The following is a 12,545-nucleotide window of genomic DNA, read 5'->3' as shown; positions in this document are numbered from 1 at the left end:
AAATTCCCAATTAATTTGATTATAAAATTGGATTGAATTGAAAATCGTTGGAAATTATATTAAGTATATACCTGATTTTCTTATTTTATTCGTGAAATCGTTCTTACAAGTATAATTATCAGCATGTGACAATTAAAATATTATATTATTTTAAAATATTTAAATTGCATATTATCCATAGTTATATGTTTTTTATTATCGATAAAACGCTTATTCATAAAAATATTATCGTTCACAAAATTGAACCATTATGAACGTTACATTAGTGAAGAAAACAAGCTATGTTCATGGGCCATTTTGTTTGAGGTATGTAAGATTAATCACTCTGCTAATGGATTACAAAAAAGTTGAGAATTGATTGGACGGTTACATTATTGGATGCATATTGATGCACAAGTATATTGTATATTAGATTGGTATTCACAGTTGGATGGATCTTTGGCTCCAGACCATGTGCGGCATCGACCGTTACCAAATCAGTTGTGCTTGGATGTTGATGTTAGTTGTTGTGAAATCAGAAATAAATTTAGTGTTGGGGTGGTTTTACGGATTCGGTTGGGGGTAGTGGGAGAAAGGGCTCGTCTTATTAGACCTTCGAGTTCAGTGAAAGGGGCGGAATTGATAGACTATTCGAGAAGGAATGGACTTTTGTCGACGTAATAGTCTTAGGAATCTTTGTATTTTTTAGATTCAATCCAGGCGGTTCGAGCAGTAACCAAATCTGGTGAAGATCGTGGCTCAAATAGTTGGATCATTACGAAAATCAGATCTTGCTTGGAATCTTCGATTTTATATCAAGTCGAAAAAAAAAAGTTGATGTGCATATTATAATCAGTTTAAAAGAACTTAAGCATTGTGTGAATAAATTAAAAGCAAGAGCAAAAGGTGGAGAGAGTATCGTGTTCGTGTGGAAGGCCACCTTTCACCTAAATTATTACATTATATTAATTACTAAATATATCTGATGACAATTAATCGAACAGAAAACGCATTTAACGCGATAATTGTGATTCTTTTTAGCTCGCTCCTCCATTCCCACTTTTCCTCCCGATCTTCATCTACATGCCCGACCAAATTTAGGCATATTATATTTGATTTTTGGATTGGCGATCAATCATCGAATCTGTAGATAGGGGATTTTTGATTTGCATTAGCTGCGATCATGTCAGGTTGCTCCTCCTCGTCTTCAGGATCGGAAGAAGAGGATGAAGAGATCGATTCGTACAGAAAAGGTGGGTATCATGCGGTGAGAATCGGAGATTCATTCGCCGGTGGCCGATATCTCGCCCAGAAGAAACTTGGATGGGGTCAGTTTTCAACCGTTTGGCTCGCCTACGATACTCAGTCGTCCGTGAGTGCTTCTTTTTAAGTTGCCGCGTTTTGGTTCCTGTTTTATTAAGCTTGTTGATTGTATGTCATCTTGCTTTTGAGTTTTTTTCCCTTCCCGAGTGATGCAGCTCAAATTCCTCTTTTGTTTATGGTTTGATTTTTATTAGATTAGCTTGGCCTATTAACTTGGCGTTCGATGTCAGATCGAATCTTGTTCTCGGTGGTTTTTGTGCCAGTGATACGTATCTTGTGGAGAATATTTTATTCTAGAACGTGTACGCGGTAGAAAGTTGACTCCGTAACATATTTGATGAGGTGGTGATTTTAGTTACTTCTGAGGAGGAGACGTAGCCACCTTCAAAGCATCACGTAAAATAATGGTTATTTAAGTTCTTACCATGAATGCAGTTGAAACCGTGTTATTTGGTGCCCCCTGGCCTACTTCATCAATTGGGCACTTACTAACTTCATTGCAACTTGTCATTTATTTATCATGTTTTGTACCAGCTTAGCAGATTTGGTTCCGATGCCTGCAAGCAACTTAAGGAAGTAATACAAAGCCTCAATTTTTTTTGTAAAATTTTTCTTCATAAAATTAAATAGTACTAATTGAAGCATTGATTTTAATTTATAGTACAACATTGTAATCCCACATTGGTTCTGCAAACAATCACGGAGTAGCCAAGAAGTTCGAGGCCTTAAGGAATGACCTAGAACAAATCTATCATCGGATCAATGTTGGTAATATGGTAATGTTCATACTACAAGCTGGATCAAGGTACATGCACTGAATGTTGAAAGGTTAATTAAGACCTTAAAAGTGGGCTACATCGAATTTCAAGGATAGGGTAATGAAAGCAATTGCAAATAAGCTTGAAGTCTCTCCTATTTAGGATGGCTAACCTTTTGAATCTGGTTCTCCTCTTAGACTTATAGTCTGATTTATAACCAAGGACATGTGTCTTACTAAAGAAGTTTGAGATCTGTAGAGATTTGTTGTGGCTTAGACTTGGATATGGTGAACAGCTTTTTAACTACAAGGATATTTGTCACTTGTGGATCTACTTAACATAATTTGTCATTCTTTTGTATGATTTACAGTTCCAGTGGCGTGTTTGAATGGTTGATGCAACGGCTTTGTGAACTTTCTAAAATTTTGTTTGTTTAATTTCTTATAGAAATATGTTGCATTGAAGATACAGAAAAGTGCACCACAATTTGGTCAAGCTGCTCTTCACGAAATTGAAGTCCTTTCTGCTATTGCTGCTGGTGATGGCGTAGATACTAAGTGTGTCGTCAACTTGGTGGACCACTTTAAGCATGCAGGCCCAAATGGCCAGCATTTATGTATGGTCCTGGAATTTCTTGGCGATAGTTTACTGCGTCTCATCAAGTATAACCGCTATAAAGGTCTTGAATTCAATAAAGTGAGGGAGATATGCAAGTGCATTTTGACTTCTCTTGATTATTTGCATAGAGAACTTGGAATTATACACACAGACTTAAAGCCTGAGAACATTCTTTTATATTCAACCATTAATCCTTCTAAAGATCCAATTAGGTCAGGAATGACTCCAATTCTTGAAAGGCCAGAGGGTAATCCCAATGGGGGTGTAACCATAAATACTATTGAGAAAAAACTAAAACGAAGGGCAAGAAGAGCAGTTGCAAGGATATCAGAGAGGCGAGCTTCCATGGGAGGAGTAGGAGTGATGCCAAAACCTGCTAGAAGCTTAGATGGGATTGACATGAGATGTAAGGTTGTGGATTTTGGAAATGCTTGTTGGGCTGATAAGCCAATTGCTGAAGAAATCCAAACTAGGCAATACAGAGCTCCAGAAGTCGTACTTCAATCTGGTTATTCTTTTTCTGCTGATATGTGGTCTTTTGCTTGCATTGCTTTTGAACTTGCCACGGGTGAGATGATGTTTACCCCCAAGACTGGACAAGGCTTCAGTGAGGATGAGGTACTGCATTTAGATTTATTTTGATTATAAATTGCTATCGCGTGAATGAGATGTCAATAGCAAGAAACCCATATAGTTTGTGTTGCTCACGAAGTTAGTAGATGTTATGTTTCTCTTTCTGAGATAATTAAAGACTCTTAAGTTTTGGTGGACAAATTATTCAACTGCATCTAGAACTCTTGATTTTTTTTTAAATTTTTGCTGTAAATGCTTCAAATTTAACTCTTGAACTTGCAGGTATAAATATGTCATTTTGTTGCCATTTACTTGGCTAGTTTTAGTGTCCCAGTACCTTACTTTGGGGAATAAAACTGAACACAGCCTGCTAATTTCAAATCCTCACTGTCTTGCACATTTCGTGATTTTTCATCCTCAAGCCTCCGAAAAATTTGTTGATGAGCTACTTCTGAATCCTTAATATTACTTCAACTTTTATAAACTGGAACAACTACGAGTGATCGCACTCGCTTTCTTGTATTACGCTGATGTATCATGTTGCAGGATCACCTCGCATTAATGATGGAGCTCCTTGGGAAGATGCCGCGAAAGGTACATGCATATTTTTCTCTATACTGGTATAAACTATGTTTGCAACAAATGTTACTCAGTCTGGATTCCTACTGCTTAAACTTTAGATTGCCACATGTGGAGCACGGTCCAAAGATTACTTTGACAGATATGGCGATCTGAAGAGGATCAGAAGGCTAAAATACTTGACGCTTGATCGACTACTTGTTGAAAAATTTAAATTTTCTGGCGATGATGCTCGTGAATTTGCTGATTTTCTCTGCCCCATTCTCGATTTTGAGCCTGAGAAGCGACCAACTGCACAGCAATGTCTGCAGCACCCGTGGCTCAATATCGACAAGCAGAAGAACGATGAGGCGAAGAGTGAATCTAGAGTTGGAAAGCTTAATGTTTGAACGACCAACCTCCTAATTAAATTCGCTAGCGATGTTGTAGAAAGACGGTTTGCTACGTGTATGTGTTTCTTATTGTTTATTTTTTGTTGTTGCCAACAAATCTTGATTGTATTTGATTTATTTACTAGCTACGGTGTAATATAGCATATGATTTGCACGAGGAAAGGATTCCACGTTAAAGAACAGACCCAGAAACTGATTTTCAGTTGTCCGAATGTGATACAAGATTTGGTTTTGCGCTTTCATAACGGGAGAATGTGATAGATTAAAGCATATTTCAAGGGCAAAGAAGACAGTTGTGCTTTTTGCCTTTTTCTAAAGTCTAAATTTGACCCAACTTTTGCAAGGACCCACCCCGACCCTCGATTTTCTGTATCCAAAGCTAGTGTTACGAAGCCCAATCGCAAATTTGGTCTCACTTAAAAGTTTTAAATGGGTTTATACACTCTAAACGATTTAATAATTCAATTGACACACGCAACCAGTGAATTTAAATTTTTTTAGCATTTTCAATTCAATATTATGATCATAATGTATAATAATTGAATAACTTCACAAAAATCATGATTTTTTAAATTATTTTTAGCATTTTCAATTAATATGTAAGTTATGATATTTTTATACAAAATAAAAAATAATATACTATAATTAAGTACAAAATTTATAAAATTATATAGAAAAAATTCACAAAACTCTATAAAAATCTTGCAAAAAAATTTACGCGAATCCACGTAAATCTGTTTATAAATCTGTGAGATTCTGTAAAAGTCGATAAAAATATATCAAATCCATAAAAATCTATCATTTGAAAAAATCATTAAAAATCATCAAAACTTTGAATTGAATACACGTCACTTTGTTGGATTCTGAAATTTCGACTGACGTGCATATTATACTTGCTTATGACAGCACAAGGGGAAATGCTGACTTTGTCTCCCAAAATCTGTCTGCTTGTTTTATTTATTGAGCTCCCTTTCAGTTATTTTGATTTCGTCTCTTGTTTGAAGGTAGAAACTATTACACAAAAGAATAGTAAAGTCAATAAAATTGAGAATCCTCGAGTTCTCATATCTCTATTAACAAGAATCCTGATTTTCTACCACGTGGAATGTCGTCGTAACATGTTTCTCTAAATCGTCATTTTATAAAATAATACTTGATTTTAGTTCTCTTTTCTAGATCGAAACGGTCTGCTGTTTAACAGAGTTTTCTCTTCAAACTTTGCATGGAGAATATCTGTAAGTGGAAACAATTTTGTGTTTTGATTAAAAACTTCTCTTCTTAAGTAAGAAATAGACATTGTCATTTACCTAATCAAACCTAGTGGAAGATTTAGTTTCAGAATGGTGGAGTTAAGTTGTCGTAAATAAATTGGCTTGTGGGCCGAAAACAATTACATCTTCAAAATCATTTTGACTAAAGAAGTGTTTTTATCTGTTATTTTTATTTTTTTAATTGATTTTGTTAATTTTTTCGACATGGTACCAACGTATGTAGTGCATATCAACACTCGACGAAACATAACTAAAATTCTAAAAAATCGGATGATACACTAATAAGAAAATATTGCGATTTAGATCTGGAAGTTGGTTTTTTTTAGTTTTAATAGTATAACTTGTTAATTTTTTTGTTTTTCATTTAATAATTTGATTTTTTTTTGTGTTGGTAGTTTTTTTTTTTTTTTTTTTTTCTTTCCAAAAACCACATATTCTCTAATAACTAGCTCCTGTAGTGAGAATAAATTTATGTTACATATATTAAAATAAAAATAAACAATATGGAAATATGAAATTATTTCAAGATTTATTTCAAGTGCGGGGCTCTGAAATCTGGAACAATAATTAAACAATCAAAATCAGGCAACTAAAAAAAGGGTAAAGGGTCTTAATTGAATTGAAAGCAATATCTCACATGCTATGCGACATTTACCAACCAAGGTAACCGTTGCACTAGCCGTTGGATTTGAAAAATTACATAAAACAATACACCGTTTCTTTCCACTGGACGAATACCCCTTCACACCACCTCCGCCATCGTTGAGCTCTCCTCTCTTATCTTTTCTTCAGCAGCAGGAGGAGCTGTTTGCGAGACGGGGTTGTGTTTGTTTTCTAGATAAATCGAAAAAATGATTATATCTGATGAGAACAAGCCTGTCCAGATTGAGCACACTAGCCTACAAGGTAAGTGGGATGTGGTTTCTTGGATTAAAATCAGCTTTAAAAAGTCCAGATTTTCTTTAATGTTGGATATATTTTCATTTTTTTTAATGGAAAAACAAAAGGTGGGGAAGAAGTGGGCAGGAGGAAGTTTGGACTTGAAATCCGACCCAACAGAAGAGCTCTAGGTGTGCTTAACCAGAACTTAGGTGGAGTTAATCCAAACACTTGTGCGATTAACAAGCGAGAATTGCCTGGGTAAAGATTCTAGCTCAAGATTTTGTCCCTTGTTTTTATACTTTTTGTTGCATTCTTGAAGTGTTTTGGATGATGAAGTGATTGTTTGATCATATTCTGGATTTTAGAAAAAATGGGATTCGTGATAAGAGTGCTCAAGTTCCAGCCCATAGGCCAATAACAAGGTCAGATTCTTGCCCTTCATTTCAAAGTATTATATTTCCCCTTTTCGGAATGAAGTTTCTACTCTCAGTTCGAATTGTTTTTCCAAAAGCACTATCCTCAATATTTTGCTGAAGTAAACTTCGTGGTTTGTATAGGAAATATGCTTCACAAATGACCTTCTCGCAGCAGCACTGCCCAGAGGTAAAAACAAGTTAAGCTTGTAGAAAATTTCTTAGTCCCAAAATTGTAGAATTCGAGGGTTTGATAAATTCTTACATTAAACAGGAATCAAAGAAGCCAAAGACATCAGCAAATGAGTTAAGTGTATGGGAGGATATCTCCCTAACAGATTCAGAGGATCAATCAGGAGCTGCTAAAGACCAGCCTGTGCCCATGTCTTTGGAACATTCCGGATTCGAAACGACTGAAAACAATCAAACAGTATGTGTAAATTTACCTCTGTTTCCTTATCTTTTTCAAAATATTGGTTAAGTTTAAGATTTTGGATCTAACACCTCTCAGAAGGAGGTTGAAATGGAGGACATATTTGAAGACACTATCTTGGACATCGACGGCTGTGATTCAAAGGATCCACTAGCAGTAATCGAGTATATTGAAGATTTGTATGTTTACTACAAGAAAATGGAGGTAAGAACCACCAACAACGCTAGTAAAAAATATCCAAATTGCAATGGAAAGGCCTTGACTGGTTTAAAGTGGTTTGTTGATTCAGAGTTCTTGCTGTGTTTTGCCTGGATACATGGCGCAACAATTCGACATTAACGAAAAAATGAGGTCCATTCTCGTAGACTGGCTTATAGAGGTGAGCACCACATGATCATTGTATTAATAGGTGTATGATCTTCGACTTATCTCAGCCTTGTTCGTTGTTCTTGTTTGTGACACAACAGGTACACCACAAATTCGAACTTAGAGACGAGACATTGTTTCTCACAGTAAATTTGATTGATAGATTCTTAGAAAAGCAATCGGTGGTAAGGAAAAAGCTTCAGCTTGTTGGCCTGGTAGCACTGCTTTTAGCATGCAAATATGAGGAAGTTTCTGTGCCAGTTGTGGATGATTTGATTTTTATTTCGGACAAAGCTTATACAAGGAATGAAATTCTTGAAATGGTAGCTGTTACATACTAAAACACTCCCATTGATTTTATCCATCGTTCGAAGCTCTTGAATCTCTAATCCAACGTTTCGTTTGCAAATTCTGCAGGAAAGATCGATGCTAAACACCTTGCAGTTCAACATGTCTGTCCCAACCGCGTATGTTTTCATGAAAAGATTCCTAAAGGCAGCCCAATCGGACAGAAAGGTCAGAATTCAAGATAACGAGACGTGTTCCACGTGAAACGAATTTACTGGAAAGAAATTAATTTTTTCTTTCTCGTGTCCTTATTAACACAGCTTGAGACACTCTCCTTCTTCTTGATTGAGCTGTGTATGGTGGAATATGAAATGCTCAAGTATCCACCATCTTTCATGGCTGCTGCTGCAACATATACTGCTCAAGCTTCACTTTACGGCATCGGACAGTGGAACAAGACCTGCCAACATCACACTGGCTACTCAGAAGATCAACTATTGTAAGTCAGTTATATAACAAGCATGGTCATTATTATCCTAGCTCGATTTATAAACTCGGTGGTGTCTGCTGCAGGGAATGCTCGAGAATGATGGTTCGGTTTCATCAGCTCTCGGCGGCCGGAAAACTCACAGGTGTGCACCGGAAGTACAACACATCAAAGTTTGGTTATGCATCAAGATGGGAGCCTGCACATTTTCTTGTGCAAACTCCAAGCCCACAATAGGCAGAGAGGCATGTCATGTACAGTTGGCTGCTAACTTTATATGACTTCGTAATTGTGATCGTTACAAAATAAGTTGTGTAAATTCGACATTTACGAAACAATTAATTGCTGATTCAATTGTACACTTTCAATCTTTGATCATTGTCTAATCTTAATAAGACCGTTCTTTCTTGTCCATTTTATTTCCTTCTTATAATTGAAAGTCATTTGCATTTCAAGAATTTTCTTATATATATGCCAAATGATATTTGTAAAACCGTTTAGTTTTCTAAATACACATGTCGGTAGTGTTTTTAATTATATATATATATATATATATATATATGTATATATATATATTTATATATACACTTAGAAATATCTTAAAAGATCAAGTGGGATTGTTGACCCAACCTAATTCATGCTAGAATTTCAGAAAACGTTAAGTTCCCCACCAACCCCGTTTATTTATTTTTAAAAAATTTACTATGTAATATATGATTTAATATCTAAAAATAAAGTTCTATAAAAATAAATTTGTCGTGTATTAATTCCGAAACTATATATTTAAAATATAAATAAATATATAAAATATTCATTCCACAACAAAAATAAATATATATAAGTATCTAGCAAACACGCTAGACGCTAAAGGCAGAGATCTCACCACTTCTGTTAATTTTACCAGTACAAAAGAGCTAACTTTGAAAATGGCCATCACCGCCGCCGCCGCCTCTTCAACCACCCCTCTTTCACAGCTGAAGCTCAAGCCCACATCAACCCAAATATCCGCCTTCCCTGCCACCATCTCCCGTCCATCAGCCCGCGCTCAAAAAAATATTTCCATCCACTGCTCATCTACCACCCTCCAAACCGCGGCACCTACCGCATCAGCCACCGATCGCGTCTTCAACTTCGCAGCTGGACCCGCAATTCTCCCTGAAAAAGTCCTCCTCAAGGCTCAGTCGGAGCTCTATAACTGGCGTGGTTCCGGCATGTCGGTCATGGAGATGAGCCACCGTGGAAAAGAATTTCTCTCAATCATCCAGAAGGCAGAGTCAGATCTCCGAAACCTTCTCAATATTCCGTCGAATTACCATGTCCTCTTCCTTCAAGGCGGCGCGACCACCCAGTTCGCCGCCATCCCGCTCAATATCTGCCAGCCCGATGACGTCGTGGACTACGTCGTCACGGGATCCTGGAGCGACAAGGCTTTTAAAGAAGCTGCCAAATACTGCAAGCCCAAATCCATTTGGAGTGGAAAATCCGATAAATACACCAAGATCCCCAGCTTCGAAACACTTGAACAGACACCAGGAGCCAAGTTTTTGCACATATGCGCCAACGAAACCATTCACGGTGTCGAATTCAAGGATTACCCGAGTCCTTCTAATGAAAATGAGGTTCTTGTTGCCGATATGTCGTCAAATTTTTGCTCGAAGCCGGTGGATGTCAGTAAATTTGGGTTGATCTACGCTGGAGCCCAGAAAAATGTTGGTCCATCCGGGGTCACCATCGTGATCATAAGGTCAGATTTGATCGGAAATGCTCAATCAACTACGCCTGTGATGCTTGACTACAAGACCCACGCGGATAATGCCTCATTATACAATACCCCACCATGCTATGGGATCTATATGTGTGGGCTCGTGTTTGAGGACCTTGTCGCACAAGGTGGATTGATTGAAGTGGAGAAGAAAAATGTGAAGAAGGGAACGATTTTGTACGACGCCATTAATGGCAGCAACGGATTTTATAAGTGCCCTGTGGTAGAGAGCGTGAGATCGCTTATGAATGTTCCATTTACATTGGCCAAGTCGGAGTTGGAGGCGGAGTTTGTGAAGGAAGCTGCCAAAGAGAAAATGGTGCAGCTCAAGGGGCACAGATCGGTTGGTGGAATAAGAGCTTCCATATACAATGCCATGCCTTTGGCTGGAGTTGAGAAGTTGGTCGCTTTCATGAAGGATTTTCAGGCCAGGCACGATGGTTAAAATTGGGTATTGTTGTTTCTTTTTCTTGAGTTGATATATTGTAGCATTGTTTTGATTTTGCAATCCCATTTGCGCTTATCATCTGTCGTTTTGTTTGAAATTTTGTTGAACATGTGAAATTCAACGGTGATAATAAACGACATTATATGATTAATTGAGAATTATAAGAAGTTGCAGTTTTTCTTGGTGATCTGTATAGATTGAAGATTGAGAAGTTTATTGCTTTAAATATTGTTTTTGAATGTATTTGTTATGGATAATTATAACAGCAATGATCAGTATCACTGGGGAAATTGTGCTCAAGTAGATTGCCTTTTGGGTATAAAAGTTCTTGTAAAGAACTTTTTATTAACGCGGGGGAGAGTATTTGGCCACTTAATCACATGGGTGGTGGCCAGTTCTTATAGAGATTTTGATGTGTCGCATCTGGTCATCCTTTAAAATGAACAACAGAGTGGCTAAGTAATTGTTGGGTTCTAAGAGTAGCTTGGATTGGATTAAAGATTTGAATTCCTACTCTTTTGCCAGCTTAATTAGCCTATAGATCCCAGTTACTGTTGTGAGTAGAAGTTTTTTTGTGGTACGAAAACGGCAGAGAGCATGAACCATCACCAGAGACTGATGGAGCTGCAGACTTGGGGGTAAGGTCAAACCAAGATTTTTAATTAAAAGGACAGGTGGTTCGGTGATGATGCTTGAACCAGAGGTATTAGAAGGGGCTCTAGTGCCAGTGGGTACCAAGGAGTTTTGGCACTGCTTGTGTGCTTTATTGAAGTGCAGTCCATGGTAGGATCATATGGTAAAATTTAATAATTTCAAGAGAAACTACAAATATTATGTAGATGTATATTGCACTAGGTTTATTGTTAGGAGACATATTGAATTTGCACCTTAGCTGGTCTCAATGTGCTAGGTTGACCTTAGCAGTGTTGATGCGCCAGGGTCGGAGCTTGATCCTAGTGTAGGTTTCATGGGCATTTAGTAATTATGTTGAGCATTATGTCCAAGAAGCGTTAGTAAAAAAAAATAGGTGGATGGATACTGGGTAATGAGATCTGGATATTATTAGATGACGGGGTTGATCTCAAGCTGCCTGGGGGACTTGGTGACCATTGAATCATTGTGCCGACATGCTGATCACCATGATCTAAGGGTGTTGAAATGCTGATCACCGCGATGCAAAGGTTGAGATGTTGTGGGGATCTGCTTGTTACCCTGGAGGACCGGGTAGAGAGGCAAATGTTAGTGTGGCTCCTCCTCCTCCTCCGCTAAGGGCATTTCTCATGGATACATTTAGATATGTATATATATTTTGCTTGCTCGAGATTTGAGGTTGCCAATGTGATTTAACAAAAAGGATATTAAAATTTCGCATTTAGATTAAATCACATATAATTTCGACGGAGATTGAGTAGTATGTGCATCAGTATGATATTAGGGCTGCAAACATACCTAATTAATCAAACGCTAGCATTCGAGCCTGAGCTTGAAATTTTAATGGTTGATATTATTAATAAAAAGGTCGATTTGTTTGCCCCCAGGTAGTTTGATCGTCATGGTGTTGTTCCATGTGCCTGAATTTTAGTCCTTTTAATCTAGCTACTTCCATTTGCTTTTGTGGAAAAATTCTAGATTCAATATAAAGTATTTTCGATCCCTAAAAGATTCAATTTAACATTTTATTAGACTCAATATTTAGAGATAAAAACGTTTCATCTTTTAAATTAGTATTAATGCGAAATGGTAAACTTAGCTAAATTCCATTAATTAGTGTTATACGCTGGGGGTTTCACGAATCGCTATGCACAATTGGGTACGGAGAAAAATACAGGGTTTGTTGGAGCCTGAAATCTTTGCCTCTATTCTGGCAGAGATACAAGAACATACGAACTTATCTGTTCGAGGTGAATCTTCTGTTAATAGTGTACTTTCTTAATATTTCATGTGTAGTAGCTGAAGAAGATTTGCGTAGTGTA

The 12,545-nt window shown here is 37.2% G+C and overlaps 3 protein-coding genes across 4 annotated transcripts; all 3 read left to right on the top strand.

Annotated features, from left to right (window-relative positions):
* The first annotated feature begins 970 nt into the window (after positions 1-970).
* On the top strand, positions 971-4,454 carry LOC140836472 (uncharacterized). Its single transcript, XM_073202015.1, has 4 exons — positions 971-1,351; positions 2,508-3,296; positions 3,798-3,845; positions 3,932-4,454. Exons 1-4 carry the CDS (start codon positions 1,163-1,165, stop codon positions 4,217-4,219), a joined length of 1,314 nt encoding a protein of 437 aa, XP_073058116.1. The 5' UTR covers positions 971-1,162; the 3' UTR covers positions 4,220-4,454.
* Positions 4,455-6,232: 1,778 nt separating this feature from the next.
* On the top strand, positions 6,233-8,735 carry LOC140836471 (G2/mitotic-specific cyclin-2-like). Of its 2 annotated transcripts, none has more exons than XM_073202014.1 (11): positions 6,233-6,399; positions 6,501-6,633; positions 6,741-6,797; positions 6,933-6,978; positions 7,063-7,218; positions 7,303-7,425; positions 7,511-7,600; positions 7,689-7,910; positions 8,005-8,103; positions 8,196-8,374; positions 8,449-8,735. In XM_073202014.1, the coding sequence occupies exons 1-11, from the start codon at positions 6,345-6,347 to the stop codon at positions 8,597-8,599; spliced, it is 1,311 nt and encodes a 436-aa protein (XP_073058115.1). In that variant the 5' UTR covers positions 6,233-6,344; the 3' UTR covers positions 8,600-8,735. The 2 variants fall into 2 exon arrangements, with proteins under 2 accessions (XP_073058115.1, XP_073058114.1); XM_073202013.1 differs by having other exon boundaries at positions 7,300-7,425.
* Positions 8,736-9,214: 479 nt separating this feature from the next.
* Positions 9,215-10,749, top strand: LOC140836468 (phosphoserine aminotransferase 2, chloroplastic-like). The gene has a single exon (XM_073202009.1). The coding sequence runs from the start codon at positions 9,289-9,291 to the stop codon at positions 10,567-10,569; it is 1,281 nt and encodes a 426-aa protein (XP_073058110.1). The 5' UTR covers positions 9,215-9,288; the 3' UTR covers positions 10,570-10,749.
* Positions 10,750-12,545: the final 1,796 nt, after the last annotated feature.

The sequence above is a fragment of the Primulina eburnea genome, chromosome 7 (genome assembly GCF_022965805.1).
Source record: "Primulina eburnea isolate SZY01 chromosome 7, ASM2296580v1, whole genome shotgun sequence".
Classification (NCBI taxonomy): domain Eukaryota; kingdom Viridiplantae; phylum Streptophyta; class Magnoliopsida; order Lamiales; family Gesneriaceae; genus Primulina; species Primulina eburnea.
Note: the sequence above shows the minus strand (reverse complement) of the source record. Positions and strands in the feature narration are given on the sequence as shown.

Bases quoted from the DNA above. Each gene is read 5' to 3' on its own strand.
- LOC140836472 (XM_073202015.1), top strand. From the start codon at position 1,163: ATGTCAGGTTGCTCCTCCTCGTCTTCAGGATCGGAAGAAGAGGATGAA. The intron at 1,352-2,507 runs GTGAGTGCTTCT...AATTTCTTATAG, and splicing joins CCTACGATACTCAGTCGTCC to AAATATGTTGCATTGAAGAT. The intron at 3,846-3,931 runs GTACATGCATAT...CTTAAACTTTAG, and splicing joins TTGGGAAGATGCCGCGAAAG to ATTGCCACATGTGGAGCACG.
- LOC140836471 (XM_073202013.1), top strand. From the start codon at position 6,345: ATGATTATATCTGATGAGAACAAGCCTGTCCAGATTGAGCACACTAGC. The intron at 8,104-8,195 runs GTCAGAATTCAA...TTATTAACACAG, and splicing joins CAGCCCAATCGGACAGAAAG to CTTGAGACACTCTCCTTCTT. The intron at 8,375-8,448 runs GTAAGTCAGTTA...TGTCTGCTGCAG, and splicing joins TACTCAGAAGATCAACTATT to GGAATGCTCGAGAATGATGG.
- LOC140836468 (XM_073202009.1), top strand. From the start codon at position 9,289: ATGGCCATCACCGCCGCCGCCGCCTCTTCAACCACCCCTCTTTCACAG.